The following is a 21,713-nucleotide window of genomic DNA, read 5'->3' as shown; positions in this document are numbered from 1 at the left end:
AGCTGGTGACATGACCTGGTGACATGACCTGGTGACATGACCTGGTGACATGACCTGGTGACATGACCTGGTGACATGAGCTGGTGACATGAGCTGGTGACATGACCTGGTGACATGACCTGGTGACATGACCTGGTGACATGACCTGGTGACATGACCTGGTGACATGACCTGGTGACATGAGCTGGTGACATGAGCTGGTGACATGACCTGGTGACATGACCTGGTGACATGACCTGGTGACATGACCTGGTGACATGAGCTGCTCCCATCCCCCAGCATGGTGTCCTACCAGACGCTGCCCAGGAACATGCCGAGCCATTGCGCCCCGCCGCCCCGCTACCCCGAGGGCTACCGTACGCTCCCCCGGAAGGTGCTTCCCCGGCCGGACAGCGTGTGCAGCGTGGCGGGCTCCCTGTACGATCGCGCCCTGCGCCCTGCCCCCCAGGCCACGCCCTTCACGGCAGCGGAGAAGCGGCGCTCCATGCGGGACGACACCATGTGGCAGCTGTACGAGTGGCAGCAGAGACAAGCCTGCTCCCGCCACAGCCTGGCACTGCCCCCCGCCCCGCCCACACGTTGCTCCACCCTGCCCTGCCCCAGGACCAGGGCCCACCCCGCACAGCCCCGCCCACACGCCGTCCCCCCCTCCCCCTCTCACGGCTCTCTCTACAGCTCCTTCTCCCCCCCGCGCCAGGCCCTGCCCCCCGCCCCCCGCTGTGAGATCACCTCCTCCGACTACAGAGGAGACCTGAGCATCGACCGCCGGTACAGACCTCACCACGCCAAGGTGACACACACAAACACAGACACACTCATACACTCACAGAGGACACACCACACTAAGGTGAACCCAGCTCAGAGTATGTGACAGTAGCAGCTGTGATGACTGTGTCCTCAGCACCCTGCGGAGCGCAGGTCCCTCCCCCCCGCCTTGCCTGCCCCGCCCATCTCAGCCCAGTCCCTGCAGGGCAAGACGGTGAGCAGATCTGTAGCTCTCTCTCTTTTTCTCTGTCTTCCTTTCTCTTACTTTGGCTCTCTCTTCCTCTCACTCTTTCTTCCTCTCTTTTCCTGTCTCTCTCCCTCTTTCTTTCTATCTCTCTCCTCCCTTCTCTCTGTCCCTCTCTGAAGGGTAAAACAATTACAAGAAGTCTATCTGTTGTTCTGTTTTATAATCATATTCCTTATCTTCCATCACACTCTAATTTCATGATAACAGCAGTGTAGAGGCAGCAAGTGAAACAGCTTCAGGGTGATTACTATGTAGGAGGCAGAGAGGCAGGCAGAGAGGCAGGTAGAGAGGCAGGCAGACAGGTATGCAGAGAGGCAGGCAGAGGGAGGCAGAGAGGCAGGCAGAGGGAGGCAGACAGGTATGCAGAGAGGCAGGCAGAGGGAGGCAGAGAGGGAGGCAGAGGGAGGCAGTCAGATGGCCCATGGTGAGGTCCCTTCATCACCTGGTGATGCAGCTGGAGAGGTGTGTTCTGGATATTAGTGTTCATATCTGGGATCGTTGTTCAGGCTGCAGCCATAACATCGGGGCCCTCTATAAGTCATCCTAAGAAAAGACGTGTATGTGGATGGTGTGTGTGTGTGTGTGTGTGTGTGTGTGTGTGCAGTCTGAAGAGCTGACCCTGCTCCTGATCCAGCTGTGTGTGTGTGTGTGTGTGTGCAGTCTGAAGAGCTGACCCTGCTCCTGATCCAGCTGTGTGTGTGTGTGTGTGTGTGCAGTCTGAAGAGCTGACCCTGCTCCTGATCCAGCTGTGTGTGTGTGTGTGTGTGCAGTCTGAAGAGCTGACCCTACTCCTGATCCAGCTGTGTGTGTGTGTGTGTGTGTGTGTGTGTGTGTGTGTGTGCAGTCTGAAGAGCTGACCCTGCTCCTGATCCAGCTGCGTAGGCAGCAGTCAGAGCTGACCAGCGCCAGGCAGCTATCCCTGACTCAGCTGCTCTGCCTCAGCAGGGACACACCCAACGCCAAGGTCAGCACCTGCACGGGTGTGCTGTGTACCATGTATGTGTGTGTGTTGCATTGCCACATCCATCCTCTCAGCAGCATGTATCTGTGTGAAAGATACAGCAATTCCTGCTCTCTCCAGTGCTGTCTGGCCTGACCTGGCCTATTTAGCTGTGTGGGTCTGGATGGTCTTAAAGCACACTGGAGTAGAGCAGACTGGCGGCTCAGCCACCTCCTCTACCTCCTCCTCCTCCTCTACCTCCTCTTCCTCCCCTACCTCCTCCTCCTCCTCTACCTCCTCCTCCTCTACCTCCTCCTCTACCTCCTCCCCTACCTCCTCCTCTACCTCCTCCTCCCCTACCTCCTCCTCCTCCCCTACCTCCTCCTCTACCTCCTCCTCCTCCTCCCCTACCTCCTCCTCTACCTCCTCCTCCTCCCCTACCTCCTCCTCTACCTCCTCCTCCTCTACCTCCTCCTCCTCCCCTCCCTCCTCCCCTACATCCTCCCCTACCTCCTCCTCTACCTCCTCCTCTACCTCCTCCTCCTCTACCTCCTCCTCCCCTACCTCCTCCTCCTCCCCTCCCTCCTCCCCTCCCTCCTCCTCCTCCCCTACCTCCTCCTCCTCCCCTACCTCCTCCTCCTCTACCTCCTCCCCTACCTCCTCCTCCTCCTCTACCTCCTCCTCCTCCCCTACCTCCTCCTCTACCTCCTCCCCTACCTCTACCTCCTCCTCCACCTCCTCCTCTACCTCCTCCCCTACCTCCTCCTCTACCTCCTCCTCTCTTCATGTTCTTGTTCCTGGGATGCATCTATGTGTATCTGTCTGCTTGAAATCTCCTTTCTCTTTCCTGTTCTTGTATTCATTAATCTCTCACTGATTAATATTATTCCTCTGTCTCTCTCTCCTCCCCGTCTTCCTTCCTCTCTCCTCCTACTCTCTACCTCCCTCTACTCTCTACCTCTCTCTCCTCCTCTCTACCTCTCTCCTCCTACCTCTCTCTCTCCTCCTACTCTTACCCTAACCCTACCTCTCTCTCCTCTCCGCTGCGGATGACAGAGTGATGTTCTGTCTCATCACATCCAAAGAAACCTCATGTACCTGGACAGCCAGGTGAGGAGCAGTCTCCTGTCTCTACTGTTACTCTCCTGTCTCTACTGTTACTCTCCTGTCTCTACTGTTACTCTCCTGTCTCTACTCTCCTGTCTCTACTGTTACTCTCCTGTCTCTACTCTCCTGTCTCTACTCTCCTGTCTCTACTCTCCTGTCTCTACTGTTACTCTCCTGTCTCTACTCTCCTGTCTCTACTCTCCTGTCTCTACTGTTACTCTCCTGTCTCTACTCTCCTGTCTCTACTCTCCTGTCTCTACTGTTACTCTCCTGTCTCTACTCTCCTGTCTCTACTCTCCTGTCTCTACTCTCCTGTCTCTACTGTTACTCTCCTGTCTCTACTCTCCTGTCTCTACTCTCCTGTCTCTACTCTCCTGTCTCTACTGTTACTCTCCTGTCTCTACTCTCCTGTCTCTACTGTTACTCTCCTGTCTCTACTCTCCTGTCTCTACTCTCCTGTCTCTACTGTTACTCTCCTGTCTCTACTCTCCTGTCTCTACTCTCCTGTGTCTACTCTCCTGTCTCTACTCTCCTGTGTCTACTCTCCTGTGTCTACTCTCCTGTCTCTACTCTCCTGTGTCTACTCTCATGTCTACTGTCTCTCTTCCCCATTGTTTCTAATCTCCTCTAATCTCTAAAATATTTATGTACTCAAACGATTTTTCGCCACCATCCCTAATCCAGTCTCAGCCAAACTATCGTTATTGAAATGATTCATCCTTTTTACTTTACTGCAACTATACTCTACTGATGTCTCTGTTGTTGCCTTCCTTTAGAGTCCTGTAACCCTCTAAACTCCACTCTTCTCTGATCTAGAGAAGTAAGAGTGGTCTCTGCTTCTTAGGAGCAGGTTTGTTTTAGGGCCAGTCTTGGCTAATCTAGTCCTACTGGGACCAGGTCTATACAGGATATAGTGTTTCCCACAGAATGTGATCATATTTGTTTCGGTAGTCAGGGGTGAGGAGCAGTCTCCTGTCTCTACTGTTACTCTCCTGTCTCTACTGTTACTCTCCTGTCTCTACTGTTACTCTCCTGTCTCTACTCTCCTGTCTCTACTGTTACTCTCCTGTCTCTACTCTCCTGTCTCTACTCTCCTGTCTCTACTCTCCTGTCTCTACTGTTACTCTCCTGTCTCTACTCTCCTGTCTCTACTCTCCTGTCTCTACTGTTACTCTCCTGTCTCTACTCTCCTGTCTCTACTCTCCTGTCTCTACTGTTACTCTCCTGTCTCTACTCTCCTGTCTCTACTCTCCTGTCTCTACTCTCCTGTCTCTACTGTTACTCTCCTGTCTCTACTCTCCTGTCTCTACTCTCCTGTCTCTACTCTCCTGTCTCTACTGTTACTCTCCTGTCTCTACTCTCCTGTCTCTACTGTTACTCTCCTGTCTCTACTCTCCTGTCTCTACTCTCCTGTCTCTACTGTTACTCTCCTGTCTCTACTCTCCTGTCTCTACTCTCCTGTGTCTACTCTCCTGTCTCTACTCTCCTGTGTCTACTCTCCTGTGTCTACTCTCCTGTCTCTACTCTCCTGTGTCTACTCTCATGTCTACTGTCTCTCTTCCCCATTGTTTCTAATCTCCTCTAATCTCTAAAATATTTATGTACTCAAACGATTTTTCGCCACCATCCCTAATCCAGTCTCAGCCAAACTATCGTTATTGAAATGATTCATCCTTTTTACTTTACTGCAACTATACTCTACTGATGTCTCTGTTGTTGCCTTCCTTTAGAGTCCTGTAACCCTCTAAACTCCACTCTTCTCTGATCTAGAGAAGTAAGAGTGGTCTCTGCTTCTTAGGAGCAGGTTTGTTTTAGGGCCAGTCTTGGCTAATCTAGTCCTACTGGGACCAGGTCTATACAGGATATAGTGTTTCCCACAGAATGTGATCATATTTGTTTCGGTAGTCAGGGGTGGACCCAGACATTGTAAAACGTGGGGCTCAGCCCAAAGCTATGTCCTAGTATAGGTTAGATGGGAGTGTAGTTAAGGACTTCATCAAGTAATACAAGACATTTCTTTGCATGAATTTGAGTGCTAAATCGTTTTAGAGCTTTACGTTAATTAAATGTTACGTTTATAACTATTGTTATATTTGACGAATGTATTTAACCATGAATATTATTATATTTAACATGAATGTATCCGTTTTGGGCACATTTGTGCAGAAAATTATTATACTAACCGTTTGTAACTCCAGATTGATTTTCCTGTAGATTCTCAGAAAAAGCCGTTCGTCCAGCACATTGATTCAGAGCGTGGAGAGAGAGGGCTGTTATGGAAGCACATCAGTGACATAATGTTTAGAATTTTTTAAGGCGTTGAATACTTAATATTGACACCACCGAATTTGTCAGTTTTGAATTCACCTCTTTAAAATTGAAATATGACTTGATTTCAATGTAAAAAAAATACAAGTTTCGGACATTCAGGTTGCTCAATTCGAACAGTAAAGTTGAGATCCCAAAAATGCACCCAAAAAGCTTCAGAAATTCTACTACAACTAAATTCAGGCTGCTCAAATTCGAATAGCGTAATTTTGATCAAAAAATGTTGACCCGAAATAATTCTGATTGCAACATCCAGGATACCAAAGGACAGATAAGGCAATCGAACCTGAATGCAACCGAACCATCTCACTTCTTGTTGTTTTTTTCCTTTAAATTCATATTTCAATTTTAAAGACGTGAATTCAAAACCAACTAATTCAGTGGTGTTTAAATGTCAATATTAAGTATTCAATGCCTTTTTAAAATTCAAAACATTATGTCACTGATTTGCTTCCATATCTCTCCTCAGGCCCCTCTCATCCATGTGTAGCTGCAGGCAGTCATACATGCATGCATGCAGATCAGTCATACATTGATGCATGCAGGGCTCGAAATTAACTTTTTGGCGTACCAGCCAAAATGGCTGGTAGATGAAAAAAATTACCAGAAAATAATATTTTTTACAGGCCAAAATTAAACCTGGCATTTCAGACGTAATCTGAAATTGTTTGACATAAACAACCTTTATCTATGATTTTAATATCATTGTAAATCACTCTCAGAATGGATTAAACAAAATCAACCAATTTACATGTATTCATTTAGCAGACGCTTTTATCCAAAGCGACTTCCAAGAGAGAGCTTTACAAAGTGCAGTGTTTCCCCAAGGATTTTTTTTTTGCAGTGGGTCAGGTCAGGTCTCCAAGCAAGAGTCATTGTGATCCTTGAGGAAACTAACATTGGGTCAAGCAAACCTTTCCAATTTTACTTTTTGAAATAATTTATTAACTCAGGGGGTTCCAGGGGCCTACCACTCCTCTCACTCAATGTGAGATGGGATGTCCTTGTTCATTAGGTTTGGTCTTCACATCGGACCAGCATAATTCCCATATCTGTTGAAATGCCCTGCTTGACTTTTTTGGTGTAAAACTTTTGTTGTAGAATTGACCGAACTGTAAAATTATGAACTTTGTGACATGACGCGAGACATGGCTGCCGCCTAGTAAGACTATGCGGTCTATCTGACTTTCGTGACCCAAATCAAAGTTCTGATGTGACAGGTCAATGGGGAATTGCTTTCTCTCTGAAATGCTGCCATCTTCGATATTTTTTGTCTTTTAAATCTAACTATTTGTATTATCCGTGTCCCAGGGGCAGGACGTCAGTCATCCCTGCTCCACATCACACAGATCAAAACAACCTGGACAGTTAGAGTTATCTGGTTATAGTCTGGTTAGCCCAGGTTGCCCGTGATAGTCTGTTAGGAGACAGAAAAGCCAGGAAATACTACCACAACCCAAACACACCAACAAAAAGCTCAGCTTCTCCTTGTCTGCTAACGAGCCTCAACACTTCTCAGTCTTCCAGTCTTCAGCTGTGGAAGAGCTGTCCCTCTAATTCATGTGTTCAGCTGTGGAAGAGCTGTCCCTCTAATTCCTGTGTTGCTGCTGCTCCCCTCCCGCCACTCCCCTCCCACTGCCGGTCAGATGAAGGAGAACGAGCCTCTTATCTTCATGATTCACACAATGATAGAGAATTCAGCACCCAGGCCACAACTGTACCAGCAAGTAAGATCCTGGTGATACGACCCTCCCTCCCTCCCTTCCTTTCCTCCATCCCTCCCTCCCTTCCTTTCCTCCATCCATCCCTTCCTTTCCTCCCTCCCTCTCTCCCTTCCTTTCCTCCATCCCTCCCTCCCTTCCTTTCCTCCCTCCCTCCCTTCCTTTCGTCCATCCCTCCCTCCCTTCTTTCCTCCATCCCTCCCTTCCTTTCCTCCATCCCTCCCTTCCTTTCCTCCATCCATCCATCCAGGCTGTTTAGCGTACATGGATCCATCCATCCAGGCTGTTTAGCTGGTTAGTCAGTCGGTGGTGTTCCTTCCTGGTGGTGTTGTTACATTGTTTACTAACTTAGATTGTTGTTGTTTACATTTGCACAAGGCTGGTTTGGTTGTCTGTGCTCAGAGAGTGTCCAATCAGAGCTAAACTTCCTGTTTCTGATCCACTTTGTCTTAACAGCTCTTATAGTTAGGGTTAGGAGTCGAGAATCACCTGCCTGCTTGGGTTAGGGTTAGGAGCTGAGAATCACCTGCCTGCTTGGGTTAGGGTTAGGAGCTGAGAATCATCTGCATGCTTGGGTTAGGGTTAGGAGCTGAGAATCATCTGCCTGCTTGGGTTAGGGTTAGGAGCTGAGAATCATCTGCCTGCTTGGGTTAGGGTTAGGAGCTGAGAATCATCTGCCTGCTTGGGTTAGGGTTAGGAGCTGAGAATCATCTGCCTGCTTGAGGAGACAGTCTCAGCAGTGTGAGTCATGAGCGAGGGGTGACAGTGTGTGATGACTGTATTCAGCCCAGGTCCTGTACAGGTGTTCATAAGTCATGTACAGGTGTTCATAAGTCCTGTACAGGTGTTCATTAGTCATGTACAGGTGTTCATAAGTCCTGTACAGGTGTTCATTAGTCATGTACAGGTTTTCATAAGTCATGTACAGGTGTTCATTAGTCCTGTACAGGTGTTCATTAGTCATGTACAGGTGTTCATTAGTCCTGTACAGGTATGCATTAGTCATGTACAGGTGTTCATAAGTCCTGTACAGGTGTTCATTAGTCATGTACAGGTGTTCATTAGTCATGCTTTCTAGCTGCTGTCCTGACAGGAAGATCCAGGGGGCAGTGCTAACAGCCTCCCATCCTCATCCCCAGCCTCATCTCCAGCCTCATCCCTAGCCTCAGCCCCAGCCTCATCCCCAGCCTCATCCCCAGCACTAACTCCATCCCCAGCCTCATCCCCAGCACTAACTCCATCCCCAGCCTCATCCCCAGCACTAACTCCATCCCCAGCCTCATCCCCAGCACTAACTCCATCCCCAGCCTCATCCCCAGCACTAACTCCATCCCCAGCCTCATCCCCAGCACTAACTCCATCCCCAGCCTCATCCCCAGCACTAACTCCATCCCCAGCCTCATCCCCAGCACTAACTCCATCCCCAGCCTCATCCCCAGCACTAACTCCATCCCCAGCCTCATCCCCAGCACTAACTGCATGCCCACTCCCATCTCAGCCCATCCCCTCCAGTCTCTCTGGAATGATCTATGTATCCATCAGTCTATCTGTGTGTGACAGTGTCCTTGTTGCAGGCTCCACAGGACCAGAGAGACGGCACGGGCCAGACTAGGCCAGAGGAACTGGATATACAGGCCAGGCCCGAGGAACTGGACATAGATGTAAGTTATTCTCTGTTCTCTACAGCTCCTCCAAAGCTCCTCTACTCGGAAGGATATTTGTGTTTGATCTAATCCTTATGTGTGTGTGTCTCAGACCAAGCTCAGCAGACTGTGTGAGCAGGACAAAGCAGTGAGAATACAAGAGGACAAACTACAGCAGCTCCACAGAGAGAAGGTAGGAGACCTTACCCACTCTCCACCTCCTCCCTCTCCACCTCCCTCTCCTCCTCCCTCTCCACCTCCCTCTCCACCTCCCTCTGTAATTCACTTGTCTTAGGTTAGTATAAGTTTATAAGGTTAGTATAGGTTATTATGTGTATACTTTACATTTACATTTAGTCATTTAGCAGACGCTCTTATCCAGAGCGACTTACAGTAAGTACAGGGACCCCCCGAGGCAAGTAGGGTGAAGTGCCTTTCCCAAGGACACAACGTCATTTTGCGTGGCCGGGAATCGAACCAACAACCTTCTGATTAATAGCCCGACTCCCTAACCGCTTAGCCATCTGAACCCCCGACTTGAGCTTGAACTCTCCTCCCTCTCCTCCTCCTCTTCCTCCTCCTCCCTCTCCTCCTCCTCCTCCTCTCTCCCTCTCCTCCTCCCCCCTCTCCTCTCTCCCTCCTCCTCCCTCTCCTCTCTCCCTCCTCCCTCCTGTCTCTGCAGCACACCCTGGAGACGGCCCTGCTTTCGGCCAGCCAGGAGCTGGAGCAGCACTCCCCAGGACAGAGCGACCCGGGGCAGAGCGACCCGGGGCAGAGGGCCCTGATCCAGCAGAGGGATGTGCTACAGAGCGGCCTTCTTGGAACCTGTAGAGAGCTGACGAGAGTCACCGCTGTAAGGCTCTCTCTCTCACACACACACACACACCTGCCTCACACACACACACACACCTGCCTCACACACACACACCTGCCTTACACACACACACACACCTGCCTTACACACACACCTGCCTCACACACACACACCTGCCTCACACACACACACCTGCCTCACACACACACCTGCCTCACACACACATGTAGACACACGCACATGCCCTGCCTCTGACGAGCGTGTGTGTGTTTAGGAGTTGGAGCGCTCCAGGAGGGAGCACAACAGGCTGCAGGCTGCTGTCTGTCTGGCCAAGACCAGCCTCCTCAGCCAGCTGGACACCCTGGGCAGCCCACAGGTAACACACCTCACACACACACACATTCCTCACACCTCACACACACTTCACACACACACACATACCCATGCACTCATGATATGTTGTGTGTGTGTGCGCAGACAGAGCCCCCCAGCCAGCAGCATGTTCAGATCCAGAGGGAACTGTGGAGGATCCAGGACGTGATGGAGGCTCTGGCTAAGAACAAGAAGAGCAGTGACACTGGTGACCTCACATGCTCACACACACACACACACACACACTGGGGTCTCAGTCAGGACTATGTGTCTAACATCCTCTCTGTCTGGACAGGAGTCCTGGTCTCCAGCCTCGACAACAACGAGGTGAGTTCAACTCTCAGCCTCAGTCTGTGTGTGTGTCCACCTCTCTCAGAGCGGTAAGAGGTTGTGTGTTTAGGGTTAGGGTGAGGGGGGTTCAGCTTCTCTAACCGCATTGTTGTTGTTGTTGTTGATAGCCGGTGCTGTTACCGTACCCCAGCCCGCTCCGGGAGGGGGACCCTCCCGCGCCCCCCCGGCCCCCCCTCCCCCAGTCTTATGACTCCTCCCAGCACCCCCCTCCCCTCACCCCCCCCCCTGCCCCAGCCCCTTGGCCCCTGCCCGGCCCCTCTCTGGCCAGACGACCGCAAGCCCAGCGCCAGAAACGTGACGCACAGTGTAAGACGCCACAACCTTTCACCTCTCAGCCTCACCCCCGGCCTCCTCCCATTGGCTCATCATCCCCGCCGATGTGCCCCGCCTCCAACTGCAACCAATCATTTCATCCCAGGGCCTGTCCTTAAGCTCCTCCCTCTCTCCATCGTCAGTCCACCTCTCGTGTGTGTGAGGATGTGTGTGTGTGATAGGTTGTGTGTGTGGATGTGTGTGTGTGTGTGTGAGAGGATGTGTGTGTGTTCCAAGGTGTATCCTAACCCCCCCCTTCTGCCCCCCAGGGTACAGATTACCGCCTGTGTAAGAGTGAGCCAGAGCTGACCACGGTGAAGGAGGAGGCAGGAGAGAACACAGGAGAGGACAGGAGAAACCCCCCCACCGAAAGACAGGCCCCGGCCTCTAACGACCTCAGCTTCACAGTCTCTAAAGGTACTGACCTCACAGCCTCTAATGACCCCAGCCTCACAGCCTCTAAAGGATTATGTAAGGGTAATTTGTGAGGGTGTGTAGTGATCATGTATGAACTGTGTGACCATGTATGAACCGTGTGCTGCCCCTAGCAGGACCCCCCCTCCACCCTGTTGGCGTGGTGCCCCCCAGGACAAGGTCCCCCCCGCCCCCCCCACAGGACTTTGTCTCCTCCTACGTCACGAGGAAGAAGCCCGAAACTCGTCACACCAACGTGAGTCATAAAACACCCCAGACCCCCTCATCTGAGTGATCTGATGCTAGCTATCCCTGGTGTAGTGAGTGATGCTAGCTTTCCCTGGTGTAGTGAGTGATGCTAGCTATCCCTGGTGTAGTGAGTGATGCTAGCTAGCCCTGGTGTAGTGAGTGATGCTAGCTAGCCCTGGTGTAGTGAGTGATGCTAGCTATCCCTGGTGTAGTGAGTGATGCTAGCTAGCCCTGGTGTAGTGAGTGATGCTAGCTAGCCCTGGTGTAGTGAGTGATGCTAGCTAGCCCTGGAGTAGTGAGTGAAGTTAGCTATCCCTAGTGTAGTGAGTGATGCTAGCTAGCCCTGGTGTAGTGAGTGATGCTAGCTAGCCCTGGAATAGTGAGTGGTGCTAGCTAGCCCTGGTGTAGTGAGTGATGCTAGCTAGCCCTGGTGTAGTGAGTGATGCTAGCTAGCCCTGGTGTAGTGAGTGATGCTATCTAGCCCTGGTGTAGTGAGTGATGCTAGCTAGCCCTGGTGTAGTGAGTGATGCTATCTAGCCCTGGTGTAGATGCTAGCTAGCCTTGGTGTAGTGAATGATGCTAGCTAGCCCTGGAGTAGTGAGTGATGCTAGCTAGCCCTGGAGTAGTGAGTGATGCTAGCTATCCCTAGTGTAGTGAGTGATGCTAGCTAGCCCTGGTGTAGTGAGTGATGCTATCTAGCCCTGGTGTAGATGCTAGCTAGCCCTGGTGTAGTGAGTGATGCTAGCTAGCCCTGGTGTCGTGGTGACCTGGTGCTCTACCTGGTGTGTGTAGGGGCGCCCTAACCCTAACCCGCGCAGCGCGGTGGAGCAGGCAAGCGCAGGAGAGAGGGAGAGAGAGAGCGGTAGGGCACGAATGAGCGTTGAGGAGCAACTGGAGCGCATCAGGAGACACCAGCAGGCCACTATGAGAGACAAGAGGAGAGACCCCTCCCCCTCTCCCCCCTCTACCTCGACACAGGTACTCCCCTCCACCTCAACCCGCGTGTGTGTGTGTAGGCTGGGTTTGTTGAGGAGTGTGTGTGCGTGTGTGTGCAGCAGTGGGATTTTAGACCCTTTATAGGGGTGCTCAACCACCCCTAAATTTCATCTCAGCACCCCTAAAAATAATAATACAAAAATTAAAAATAACAATTATTATTGTTTATCATCATTTGATGCTAGTAGTTCATGAAGAAACATCCTTAGTTTTTTCATTCATTCAATATTTTGCAGAAAAATACATTAATTAAAAATTTGAGATTATATTAGCAAGGGGGTTTAGCACTTTTGCAAGGCACTGTATTCATGTTACATTCTCATTGGGGGCTGAGCACCCCTAAAGGTCTGATCCTAGAATCGCCCCTGGTTTGCAGGCTGGGTTTGTTGAGGAGTGTGGGTCTCTCGGTCCTTAGGATTTGGACGCTGCTCTATGGGAGCTGGAAAAGATCAGAGACCAAGCCAGCCTGGACCTCTCCACCCTGGACCAGGGGGCTGGGACCAGGGAGATGAAGGTAGAGGAGGAAGAGCAGACTGAAGAGGGGAAGCTGCCATGTGGGGAGGAGGTCCTGTCTGAAGCTACTGAGATCTTTATGCCCCACTCAGAGGTACACTCACACACACACCCCCTTACACACACACACCCCCTTACACACACACACACCCTTACACACACACACTCACTCACACTCGTTGATAGGTATATATACCAAATATCAAAAAATGATCAGCAGGTGTTGCCATCCCATAGTTAACACATATCTGCCATTAATATACTAGCTACCTAGTCATGAACAAACTGCCTAGGCTTTTTATAATAATACCAAAATAAACACTTAAAACATAGAGTTGGGGGTTATCTGAGAGATTTAAACCAGGATCAGCCACCCTAGCCTGCACAACCAGCCAACATCAACCCCTGAGATTGTGTGTGTGTGTGTGGGGTGTGTGTGTGTGGTGTGTATGGGTTGTAGCAGACAGCGCTGCCCCGGGATGTGGACATCCTCAGGCCTCAAACTGAGCTCCAAAACTCTGCACACACCTCGACCAGGTAGGTTACACACACACCTCGACCAGGTAGACTACACACACACCTTGACCAGGTAGGCTACACACACCTTGACCAGGTAGGCTACACACACCTTGACCAGGTAGACTACACACACCTTGACCAGGTAGACTACACACACCTCGACCAGGTAGGCTACACACCCAACTTGACCAGGTAGGTTACACACACACCTTGACCAGGTAGACTACACACACCTCGACCAGGTAGGCTACACACACCTCGACCAGGTAGGCTACACACACCTCGACCAGGTGGGTTACACACACAAGAGGGCAGGACCTGGTTTGGTCCTCTCTGTTCCAGACAACCGTCTCTCTGTTCCAGACAACCTTCTGCAAAGGAGGTCCTGGAGGAGAAGCAGGAGGAGGTGGATGTGGAAGAGGAGGAGGTGGAGAAGGAGGAGAAACAGGAGGAGGTGGAGAAGGAGGAGAAACAGGAGGAGGTGGATGTGGAGGAGGAGAAACAGGAGGAGGTGGAGGAGAACATTACAGTCTCTTATGACGACAGCAAACACAACAATAACATCCTGGTGACTGGTGAGAGAACACACCTCACATACACCACACACCTCACACACACACACCTCACACACACCTCACACACAGTCTAACCCACACAGCTCAATGACATTGTGAAAAATGTAGAACCTAGCAGGCATCATTAAAACATGCTGCACTTAAATAAATGTAATAGGGGAATACCACCTGATTATTAATGATTTGAGTGTGTGTGTGTGTACAGTGAAAGGCCAGCCCCCCTCCTCTAGTCCCACACAGCTCCCAGACGGGTCACACTTCATGTGTGTTTAGACGGTAAGAGGTCCACATTTACATTTTGTTCATTTAGCAGATGTCTTTATCTAGGTTAAGGCTGTGAATCTACCCCCACAGTGTTGACCTTGCTGACCAATGAGATGGGACTTTGGCAACTACATCCAAGATGGCTCTCACAGAACCAAGATGGCGACTACTCACTGGGCTCCGTGTTTACACTCCTACAGAGTGACGACAACACATGCCTATATATGGTATACCATATTATACCAGACCATAGACAGAGACAGAAAGAATGACAGACAGACAGACAGACCGACTGACATGCAGACAGACAACCTGTTTTTACTGTGATGCCAATATCTTACCCACACAGATATTACTAGTATTGATCATTGACAAGATAGAAAATCCATTGTTATTATTGTTATTATTATTACTACTACTGCACCTGTTATTACAGGGTTATTGTTTCCAGTTGGTGTGTATATGTTAGGTGTTAGAAGCAATGAGGAGGACTGTACAGGGTTAGGGTTATAAGCATGTAGAGGTTCCTCTCCTCCCATGCAGCGCTCCAGCCTCTCCTCCCATGCAGCGCTCCAGCCTCCCCTCCCATGCAGCGCTCCAGCCTCTCCTCACATGCAGCGCTCCAGCCTCCCCTCCCATGCAGCGCTCCAGCCTCCCCTCCCATGCAGCGCTCCAGCCTCTCCTCCCATGCAGCGCTCCAGCCTCTCCCATGCAGCGCTCCAGCCTCCCCTCCCATGCAGCGCTCCAGCCTCTCCTCACATGCAGCGCTCCAGCCTCTCCTCCCATGCAGCGCGCCAGCCTCCTCTCCCATGCAGTGCTCCAGCCTCTACCATGCAGCGCTCCAGCCTCTACCATGCAGCGCTCCAGCCTCCCCTCCCATGCAGTGCTCCAGCCTCCCCTCCCATGCAGCGCTCCAGCCTCCCCTCCCATGCAGCGCTCCAGCCTCTCCTCCCATGCAGCGCTCCAGCCTCTCCTCCCATGCAGCGCTCCAGCCTCTCCTCCCATGCAGCGCTCCAGCCTCTCCCGTGCAGTGCTCCAGCCTCCCCTCCCATGCAGTGCTCCAGCCTCTCCTCCCATGCAGTGCTCCAGCCTCTCCTCCCATGCAGCGCTCCAGCCTCTCCCATGCAGTGCTCCAGCCTCCCCTCCCATGCAGTGCTCCAGCCTCTCCTCCCATGCAGTGCTCCAGCCTCTCCTCCCATGCAGCGCTCCAGCCTCTCCTCACATGCAGCTCACTCCCTGTTTTGACACTCTAGTGACTATCGGTGCTTTCTGCTGCTGGGGCAGAACTTGAACCCCCCTTTTTTTATATTTTCACATATTTGCACCTTGCAGTTCCTTCACAGTTTGTAAGCTATCATCAAACATATTTTTGAATATTCCTGATATTATAAAGAAGTATTTTGTGGGCTGGTGCTTCCAGTAGGTGCCACTCGTTGCTGCCTAAGGAGAGAGTTTTATATTTGAGTAAGACTGGGTTTATTTATCTGATGGTCAGCGACAGGGAGGATGCCAGTGAAGTGCTTCTACTGCTAGTTAACGTGTAGACAGACGTGTATGAAATGTAGGGTTGTTTTGTTCTGTCTAGTTTGAAGTTGTTGATCAGACTGCAGACTATAGAATATAAAAAGCAATAAGATGGATTTTTGTTACACCAGGACTTAGAAACATGTACAAATTGTAAAAAAAAAAAAAAAAAAAAAAAAGGTTTGTTGTGTAAATGATGTACATCATAGCCTGACAAGAGCTGATATTATAACATTATAAAAGTTATTATTAGAGTCAATATGCAAATGTTCCCATCATCTGTTTTATATCATGAGAAATAAATTAAATGTTGACGTTCTTTATCCCTTGTGTATTGGAAATGTGTCGTGATGACAAAATACACATCCCTTATAAAGCACTTGGCTGAACAAGATATATTCCAGCTATTAAACGTCACTGCACTGTAGAGATGGTTGTTTACACCGTGTTGCAGTAAAATAGATAGTTTTTTGTTTCATTTACGTAAGTAGAAATATGTTTCATATGTCAAAGGGTTCAGCTTAACACTGTGATTAATACTATCACCGGACAATCCTCTCCAGTCGCTCAACCAACACCCACACGCTCTTTCTCTACCGTGTTCAAAATCAAATCTAAATGAGGAACGAGTTAATTGTTTTAAATAATCTTATAGTGAATGCCTGCTGTGAAACAAGGCCAGACTTGGCACCTCTTCCGCCGGAATAAATAGTGCTTTTTCAGCATTTTGGATCAGTTTTCTGTTTGTTAGACCACGTGGAGAGGCGACAATGCGGACAGTCACGTCACGTTTCTCCTCCCCTTTCGTCCTCCCAGCCCGGTGGTGAGTGGTAGGCAGAGAGAGAGGAGAGAGAGGGGGGACGAACCACACTAACAACTTCTCTAATCAGCTACATTTGGTGCTAAAATTATGGCTGCGGCAACAACTGACGGAACCGACCAAGATTCCCCATCAACTAGTGACCATAACGGTACCGGGGACACTGGGGAAGACGGTGAGAAGACACAGGGCCTCCCAGACTCGAAACAGGAACCGGGTGACAACGAGAATGGTGTAGAAATGGACGTTAACGACGGGCGAGCCGGCGGAGAGGAGCACGAGAAACCGTCTCCAGATTCCAACGTCTCTAAAGAAACGGTTTTGAGAAACGCAGAACGGGAAATGGGCTGTAAACTCTCTGTACCGGGGAACAGTCCCGAGCATGAGCGTCAACCGAGCAGCTCTGATCCCGTGGAGAGCTCGAGGGGGCTGAAAGAAGAACAAAGAGAGGAGAGCGTGCCCTCGCCTCCCTCGAGCGTGCCCTCGCCTCCCAGCGACCTGAAGACTAGAGACGATTCTACCGAGAAAAACGATCACGGAATCAAGAGACGGGCCAGTTTGGAGATCTCGTCCTCGGATGGGGAACCGCTGAGCCGAATGGATTCCGAGGACAGGTCGGTGGATTATTGATAAACCTAAAGAAAGGGCAACGGTTAGACCCCCTTGCGGGAAGTTGCTTATGTTTACATTACCGTTTTATTTTCCTTTTTCCGGTAGGATATTCCTTAATCGTCTCTAAATTACAACCTAAGTGTGGTTGCCAGCTTTCCACCTCCGCGCGAGCAGCATGTATTGGTTTCCAGCGTCTTGATGAGAGTTTGTTCCGTTACAAAGCATCTGCACCCTGTGCACAGCGGTGCGTCTCGAGGTCTTTTGTCCGCGTAGAGTTTTGACAAAAGTAGGGAATGGAAAACTCCAGCCGTGTCCTGCCGTCGGTAGCTGCTATTCGGTGTGAAGTCTGTAGTCACGTTAAGGACGAAGACGCCAATTTCCCAGAAGGCAACAGTCATCAGCGTGTCTGATCCAACTGAAGATGACGTCCGTTCACACACATGCACTCATACACACACTAACAGGTAGTGCCTTTGTGGTCAGCTACGTGTTGGAAATTGATTGGGGAGTCGAAACATGCTAAAATTCGTACACACACACTCATAAATTGTCACATTGTGAGACATACACAATGTGACAGATAGATCAGATAGGAGGCTACTTTGTGGCTGTCTGTCACCCCATCAGCACCTACACACCCCACCCACACGGGGAGTGAGGGGTAGAGGAGGGAGGGGGGAGGGGCAGAGGAGGGGAGCAGCTGCAGGGCTTCAATTTAACTGTTGTTCCCCTTCTGGCACCCAGCACAGAAGCAGCTGGAGACCTGGGAGGTGTGTGTGTGTTGGTGAGACTGTGTGTTTAAGCAGACTAACACCCCCCTCTCCCCCAGTATCAGCAGCCCCCTGGTGGACCAGGAGAGCACCCTGTCCAGCGGGCGCTCCACCCCGGCCATGATGCACGGTGGAGCGGGGATATCTGGGGGCAGCAAGGGCTACGCCTGCCTCTGGGACGGCTGCTTGAGGGGCTTCCTCTCCAGCCCCGACCTGGCGGAGCACCTGAGGGCGGAGCACCTGAGGGCTGCCCACGGACACACCCACACAGGAGGGGTCAGTTCTGCTCCTGGCTCTCCTCCTCTCTCCTTTCCCCAGTGCTCTCCTCCTTTCTCTCCTTATTTCTTCCCTCTCTCCCTCCCTCTCTCTCTCTACCTCCCTCTCCCTCCCTCTCTCTCTCTACCTCCCTCTCTCTCTCTACCTCCCTCTCTCTCCCTCCCTTTCTCTTTGTCTCCTCTCTCTACCTCCCTCTCTCTCTCCCTCCCTCTCTCTTTGTGTCTCCTCTCTCTCTCTCTCTCTCTTTCTCTCTCTACCTCTCTCTCTCTACCTCCCTCTCTCTCTCTACCTCCCTCTCTCTCTCTCTCTACCTCTCTCTCTCTCCCTCCCTTTCTCTTTGTGTCTCCTCTCTCTCTCTCTCTCTCTCTCTCTCTCTCTCCCTCCCTCTCTTTTGTGTCTCCTCTCTCTCTCTCTCTCTCTCTCTCTCTCTCTCTCTCTCTCTCTCTCTCTCTCTCTCTCTCTCTCTCTCTCTCTCTCCCTCCCTCTCTCTTTGTGTCTCCTCTCTCTCTACCTCCCCCCCCCCCCCTCTCTCTCTCTCTCTCTCTCTCTCTCTCTCTCTCTCTCTCTCTCTCTCTCTCTCTCTCTCTCCCTCCCTCCCTCTCTCTTTGTGTCTCCTCTCTCTCTACCTCCCCCCCCCCTCTCTCTCTCTCTCTCCTCTTTGACCCCACACAGACCCACACTGAGCAGTGTGTTTAACTGTGTGTGTCTGTGCTGCAGGTGTTTGTGTGTCTGTGGAAGGGCTGTAAAGTGTTCAACACCCCATCCACCAGTCAGAGCTGGCTCCAGAGACACATGCTGTCACACAGCGGAGACAAGCCCTTCAAGGTGACCCCCCACCTCTCTCTCTGTGTGCTCCCACACACAGAAACAGCAGCTCTATTAACCTGTCACCCAGGTTCACATCTGCATGTCTTCTCTCTCTCTCTCTCTCTCTCTCTCTCTGTCTCTCTCTTTCTCTCACCACATCCAGTAGGTTCATGAGTAGCACACTCTCACACGTTCCTACACAAATAAGTTTGCAGAAGTTGTGTTTGATACAGAGTGTGTTTGTGTGTGCGCAGTGTGTGGTGGGGGGCTGCAGTGCCACCTTTGCCTCCCAGGGGGGGCTAGCGCGCCATGTGCCCACTCACTTCAGCGCCCAGAGTTCCAAGCTGGCCAATCAGAGCAGGGGGAAGGAGGAATCTCCCTCTAAGGCGGGGCTTAACAAGAGGAGGAAGCTGAAGAACAAACGAAGGAGGTCCTTACGTATGTAGACACACACACACACCCACACACAGACAGACACACACTATACGCACGCACACACAGACACATACACTATACACACACAGAGAGACACACACTATACACACACACCTGATTGGCTTCCCTCTGACATGTGACCCTGGTTGACCTGTGACCCTGGTTGACCTCTGACCTCCTCTCTCACCCCAGTCTGCTCTCTCGCTCCAGCGCGCCCGCACGACTTCTTTGACGCCATGACGATGGACGCCATCCGGCACCGTGCCATCTGCCTGAACCTGGCCACACACATCGAGAGCCAGGGACAGGGACACAGCCTGGTGTTCCACAGCACGGTACACACACACACACTCTCATACACACTCCTACTCCAGCAGACTTGTTTCATCCCTCTCTCCTCCCTCTCTCCTCTCCTCCTCCTCATCCCTCTCTCTTCTCCTCCTCATCCCTCTCTCCTCTCATCCCTCTCTCTTCTCCTCTTCCTCATCCCTCTCTCTTCTCCTCTTCCTCATCCCTCTCTCTTCTCCTCTTCCTCATACCTCTCCTCTCCTCCCTCATCCCCCTCTTCTCTCCTCCCTCATCCCTTGCTCATCTCTCCTCCCTCATTCTCCTCTCCTCGCTCTCTCCTCCTCCCTCCTCCCTCTCTCCTCTCCTCCTCCCTCTCTCCTCCTCCTCATCCCTCTCTCCTCATCCCTCTCTCCTCTCCTCCATATTCCCTCTCTCCTAATCCCTCTCTCTTCCCTCTCTACTCTCCTCCTTCCTCTCTCCTCTCCTCATCCCTCTCTTCTCTCCTCCCTCTCTACTCTCCTCCTCCCTCTCTTCTCTCCTCCTCCCTCTCTCCTCTCTTCTCTCCTCCTCCCTCTCTCCTCTCCTCATCCCTCTCCCCGTGCAGGTGATAGCCAGGAGGAAGGAGGACAGTGGCAAGGTGAAGGTTCTGCTGCACTGGACACCTGAGGACATGTGAGAAACACTCTCCATCATCCTCCTCCACCCTCTCTTCTCTCCTCCTCCACCCTCTCTTCTCTCCTCCTCCACCCTCTCTCTTGTCTCCTCCTCCACCCTCTCTTCTCCCCTCCACCCTCTCCCCTCCTCCACCCTCTCCCCTCTTCTCCTCCTCCTCTCCTCCAGCTCTCTTCCTCCACCTCTCCTCTCTTCAGGCTTGTTTAGTGTTGAAGTTGTATGTCCTTGTCCTCATGTGGTATGTCTACCTATATGTCTACCTGGTTTTTCTACCTGCCCCTCATGTGGTATGTCTACCTGCCCCCCAGCCTGGCTGATGTGTGGGTGAGTGAGAGCGAGCGTCCCCAGCAGAAGACCAAGGTGGTCCACCTGTCCCAGCTGCCCCCAGACACAGCTGTGCAGCTTGCCCCTAGCATCTACAGGTAACCCTGGGAGGCAGCCAATGGGTGTGCAAGTGTTTGTGTGAGTTAGTGTGTGTATGAGGGTTTGTTAGTGTGTGTATGAGGGTGTGTTAGTGTGTGTATGAGGGTGTGTGACCTGAGACCAGCTGACCTCCTCTTCCACTTGACAGGATGTTCTTCTAGAGACAGGAAGTGCACGTGTCACGTCCTGCGGCCCTGCCAGGAGAGAACATGAGCTGCAATCCTTCACCCCTCCTTCCACCATCTCTCCTTCCTCTCAGGGTTCATGCCCTCAGGGGGGTTCACCCCTCCTTCCACCATCTCTCCTTCCTCTCAGGGTTCATGCCCTCAGGGGGGTCACATTTCTCCTGGGGGACAGATGTCATTAGCTTGTCCACCAGCATCCTGATCTCTACGTAGAGAAAACTGTAAATACTTCCTGAAGATTTGTAATATATTTTTATACCTGCAGATTTACCTGTAGATAAGGTTGTATTTTCTCTGCTCTACTGTGTTTTTAATATAGATGTTTTAAAAGATTGCAATTGTACATTGTGATAGAATTATAGTTTTTGAATGTTAAAAAAAATGTCACAGCGCCTGTGTACCATCAGATGATGATGATGGTGAAGAAGGCCAGTATTCTGGTCTTTCTGTGTGTGTGCAGGAAGTGTCAGAAATAGGGGTTCCAGAGCTGAGTGTGTGTTCTAGACCAGCATGTTGTAACAGGATGGACTGTACTGCAGAGCTGTGTGTGTGTGTACTAGTTTATTAACATTAACTTGACTTTTTAATAAAACAGAAAACCGTGTTGAAGATAATGGTGGTTGTGTCAGTCTCAGGGGCTGAAGCCTTTAATGCAGGGGACAGGGTTTGAATCTGGCCTGGGCCGTTTTCTGCATGTCTTCCCTTTTCCCTCCCCTGCCTCTCCCATGCCTCTCTCCCCTGCCTCTCTCCCATGCCTCTCTCCCCTGCCTC

General features: G+C 51.1%; 2 protein-coding genes across 3 annotated transcripts in view; both read left to right on the top strand.

Annotated features, from left to right (window-relative positions):
* Positions 1 to 14,701, top strand: part of plekha5 (pleckstrin homology domain containing, family A member 5) — a 46,287-nt gene extending 31,586 nt beyond the window's left edge. Inside the window, exons 15-33 of the mRNA XM_047023311.1 lie at positions 280 to 790; positions 902 to 979; positions 1,857 to 1,976; positions 3,009 to 3,062; positions 7,034 to 7,114; positions 8,683 to 8,769; positions 8,864 to 8,944; positions 9,434 to 9,604; positions 9,840 to 9,941; positions 10,043 to 10,145; positions 10,233 to 10,264; positions 10,870 to 11,017; positions 11,149 to 11,270; positions 12,056 to 12,241; positions 12,675 to 12,866; positions 13,233 to 13,309; positions 13,655 to 13,866; positions 14,072 to 14,142; positions 14,221 to 14,701. Of these exons, the coding sequence (XP_046879267.1) occupies positions 280 to 790; positions 902 to 979; positions 1,857 to 1,976; positions 3,009 to 3,062; positions 7,034 to 7,114; positions 8,683 to 8,769; positions 8,864 to 8,944; positions 9,434 to 9,604; positions 9,840 to 9,941; positions 10,043 to 10,145; positions 10,233 to 10,264; positions 10,870 to 11,017; positions 11,149 to 11,270; positions 12,056 to 12,241; positions 12,675 to 12,866; positions 13,233 to 13,309; positions 13,655 to 13,866; positions 14,072 to 14,139 (2,425 nt within the window). The 3' untranslated portion in view covers positions 14,140 to 14,142; positions 14,221 to 14,701. The remainder of the gene's footprint in view (positions 1 to 279; positions 791 to 901; positions 980 to 1,856; positions 1,977 to 3,008; positions 3,063 to 7,033; positions 7,115 to 8,682; positions 8,770 to 8,863; positions 8,945 to 9,433; positions 9,605 to 9,839; positions 9,942 to 10,042; positions 10,146 to 10,232; positions 10,265 to 10,869; positions 11,018 to 11,148; positions 11,271 to 12,055; positions 12,242 to 12,674; positions 12,867 to 13,232; positions 13,310 to 13,654; positions 13,867 to 14,071; positions 14,143 to 14,220) is intronic.
* Positions 14,702 to 16,432: 1,731 nt separating this feature from the next.
* Positions 16,433 to 21,570, top strand: aebp2 (AE binding protein 2). Of its 2 annotated transcripts, none has more exons than XM_047023171.1 (8): positions 16,433 to 17,088; positions 17,916 to 18,132; positions 18,850 to 18,957; positions 19,194 to 19,377; positions 19,567 to 19,709; positions 20,267 to 20,334; positions 20,643 to 20,756; positions 20,906 to 21,570. In XM_047023171.1, the coding sequence occupies exons 1-8, from the start codon at positions 16,565 to 16,567 to the stop codon at positions 20,916 to 20,918; spliced, it is 1,371 nt and encodes a 456-aa protein (XP_046879127.1). In that variant the 5' UTR covers positions 16,433 to 16,564; the 3' UTR covers positions 20,919 to 21,570. The 2 variants fall into 2 exon arrangements, with proteins under 2 accessions (XP_046879127.1, XP_046879128.1); XM_047023172.1 differs by having other exon boundaries at positions 19,585 to 19,709; positions 20,906 to 21,569.
* The last annotated feature ends 143 nt before the right edge of the window (positions 21,571 to 21,713 follow it).

Source organism: Hypomesus transpacificus, chromosome 7 (genome assembly GCF_021917145.1).
Source record: "Hypomesus transpacificus isolate Combined female chromosome 7, fHypTra1, whole genome shotgun sequence".
NCBI lineage: Eukaryota > Metazoa > Chordata > Actinopteri > Osmeriformes > Osmeridae > Hypomesus > Hypomesus transpacificus.
Note: the sequence above shows the minus strand (reverse complement) of the source record. Positions and strands in the feature narration are given on the sequence as shown.

Bases quoted from the DNA above. Each gene is read 5' to 3' on its own strand.
- aebp2 (XM_047023171.1), top strand. From the start codon at position 16,565: ATGGCTGCGGCAACAACTGACGGAACCGACCAAGATTCCCCATCAACT. The intron at 18,133-18,849 runs GTCAGTTCTGCT...TCTGTGCTGCAG, and splicing joins GACACACCCACACAGGAGGG to GTGTTTGTGTGTCTGTGGAA. The intron at 19,378-19,566 runs GTATGTAGACAC...CTCTCACCCCAG, and splicing joins CAAACGAAGGAGGTCCTTAC to TCTGCTCTCTCGCTCCAGCG.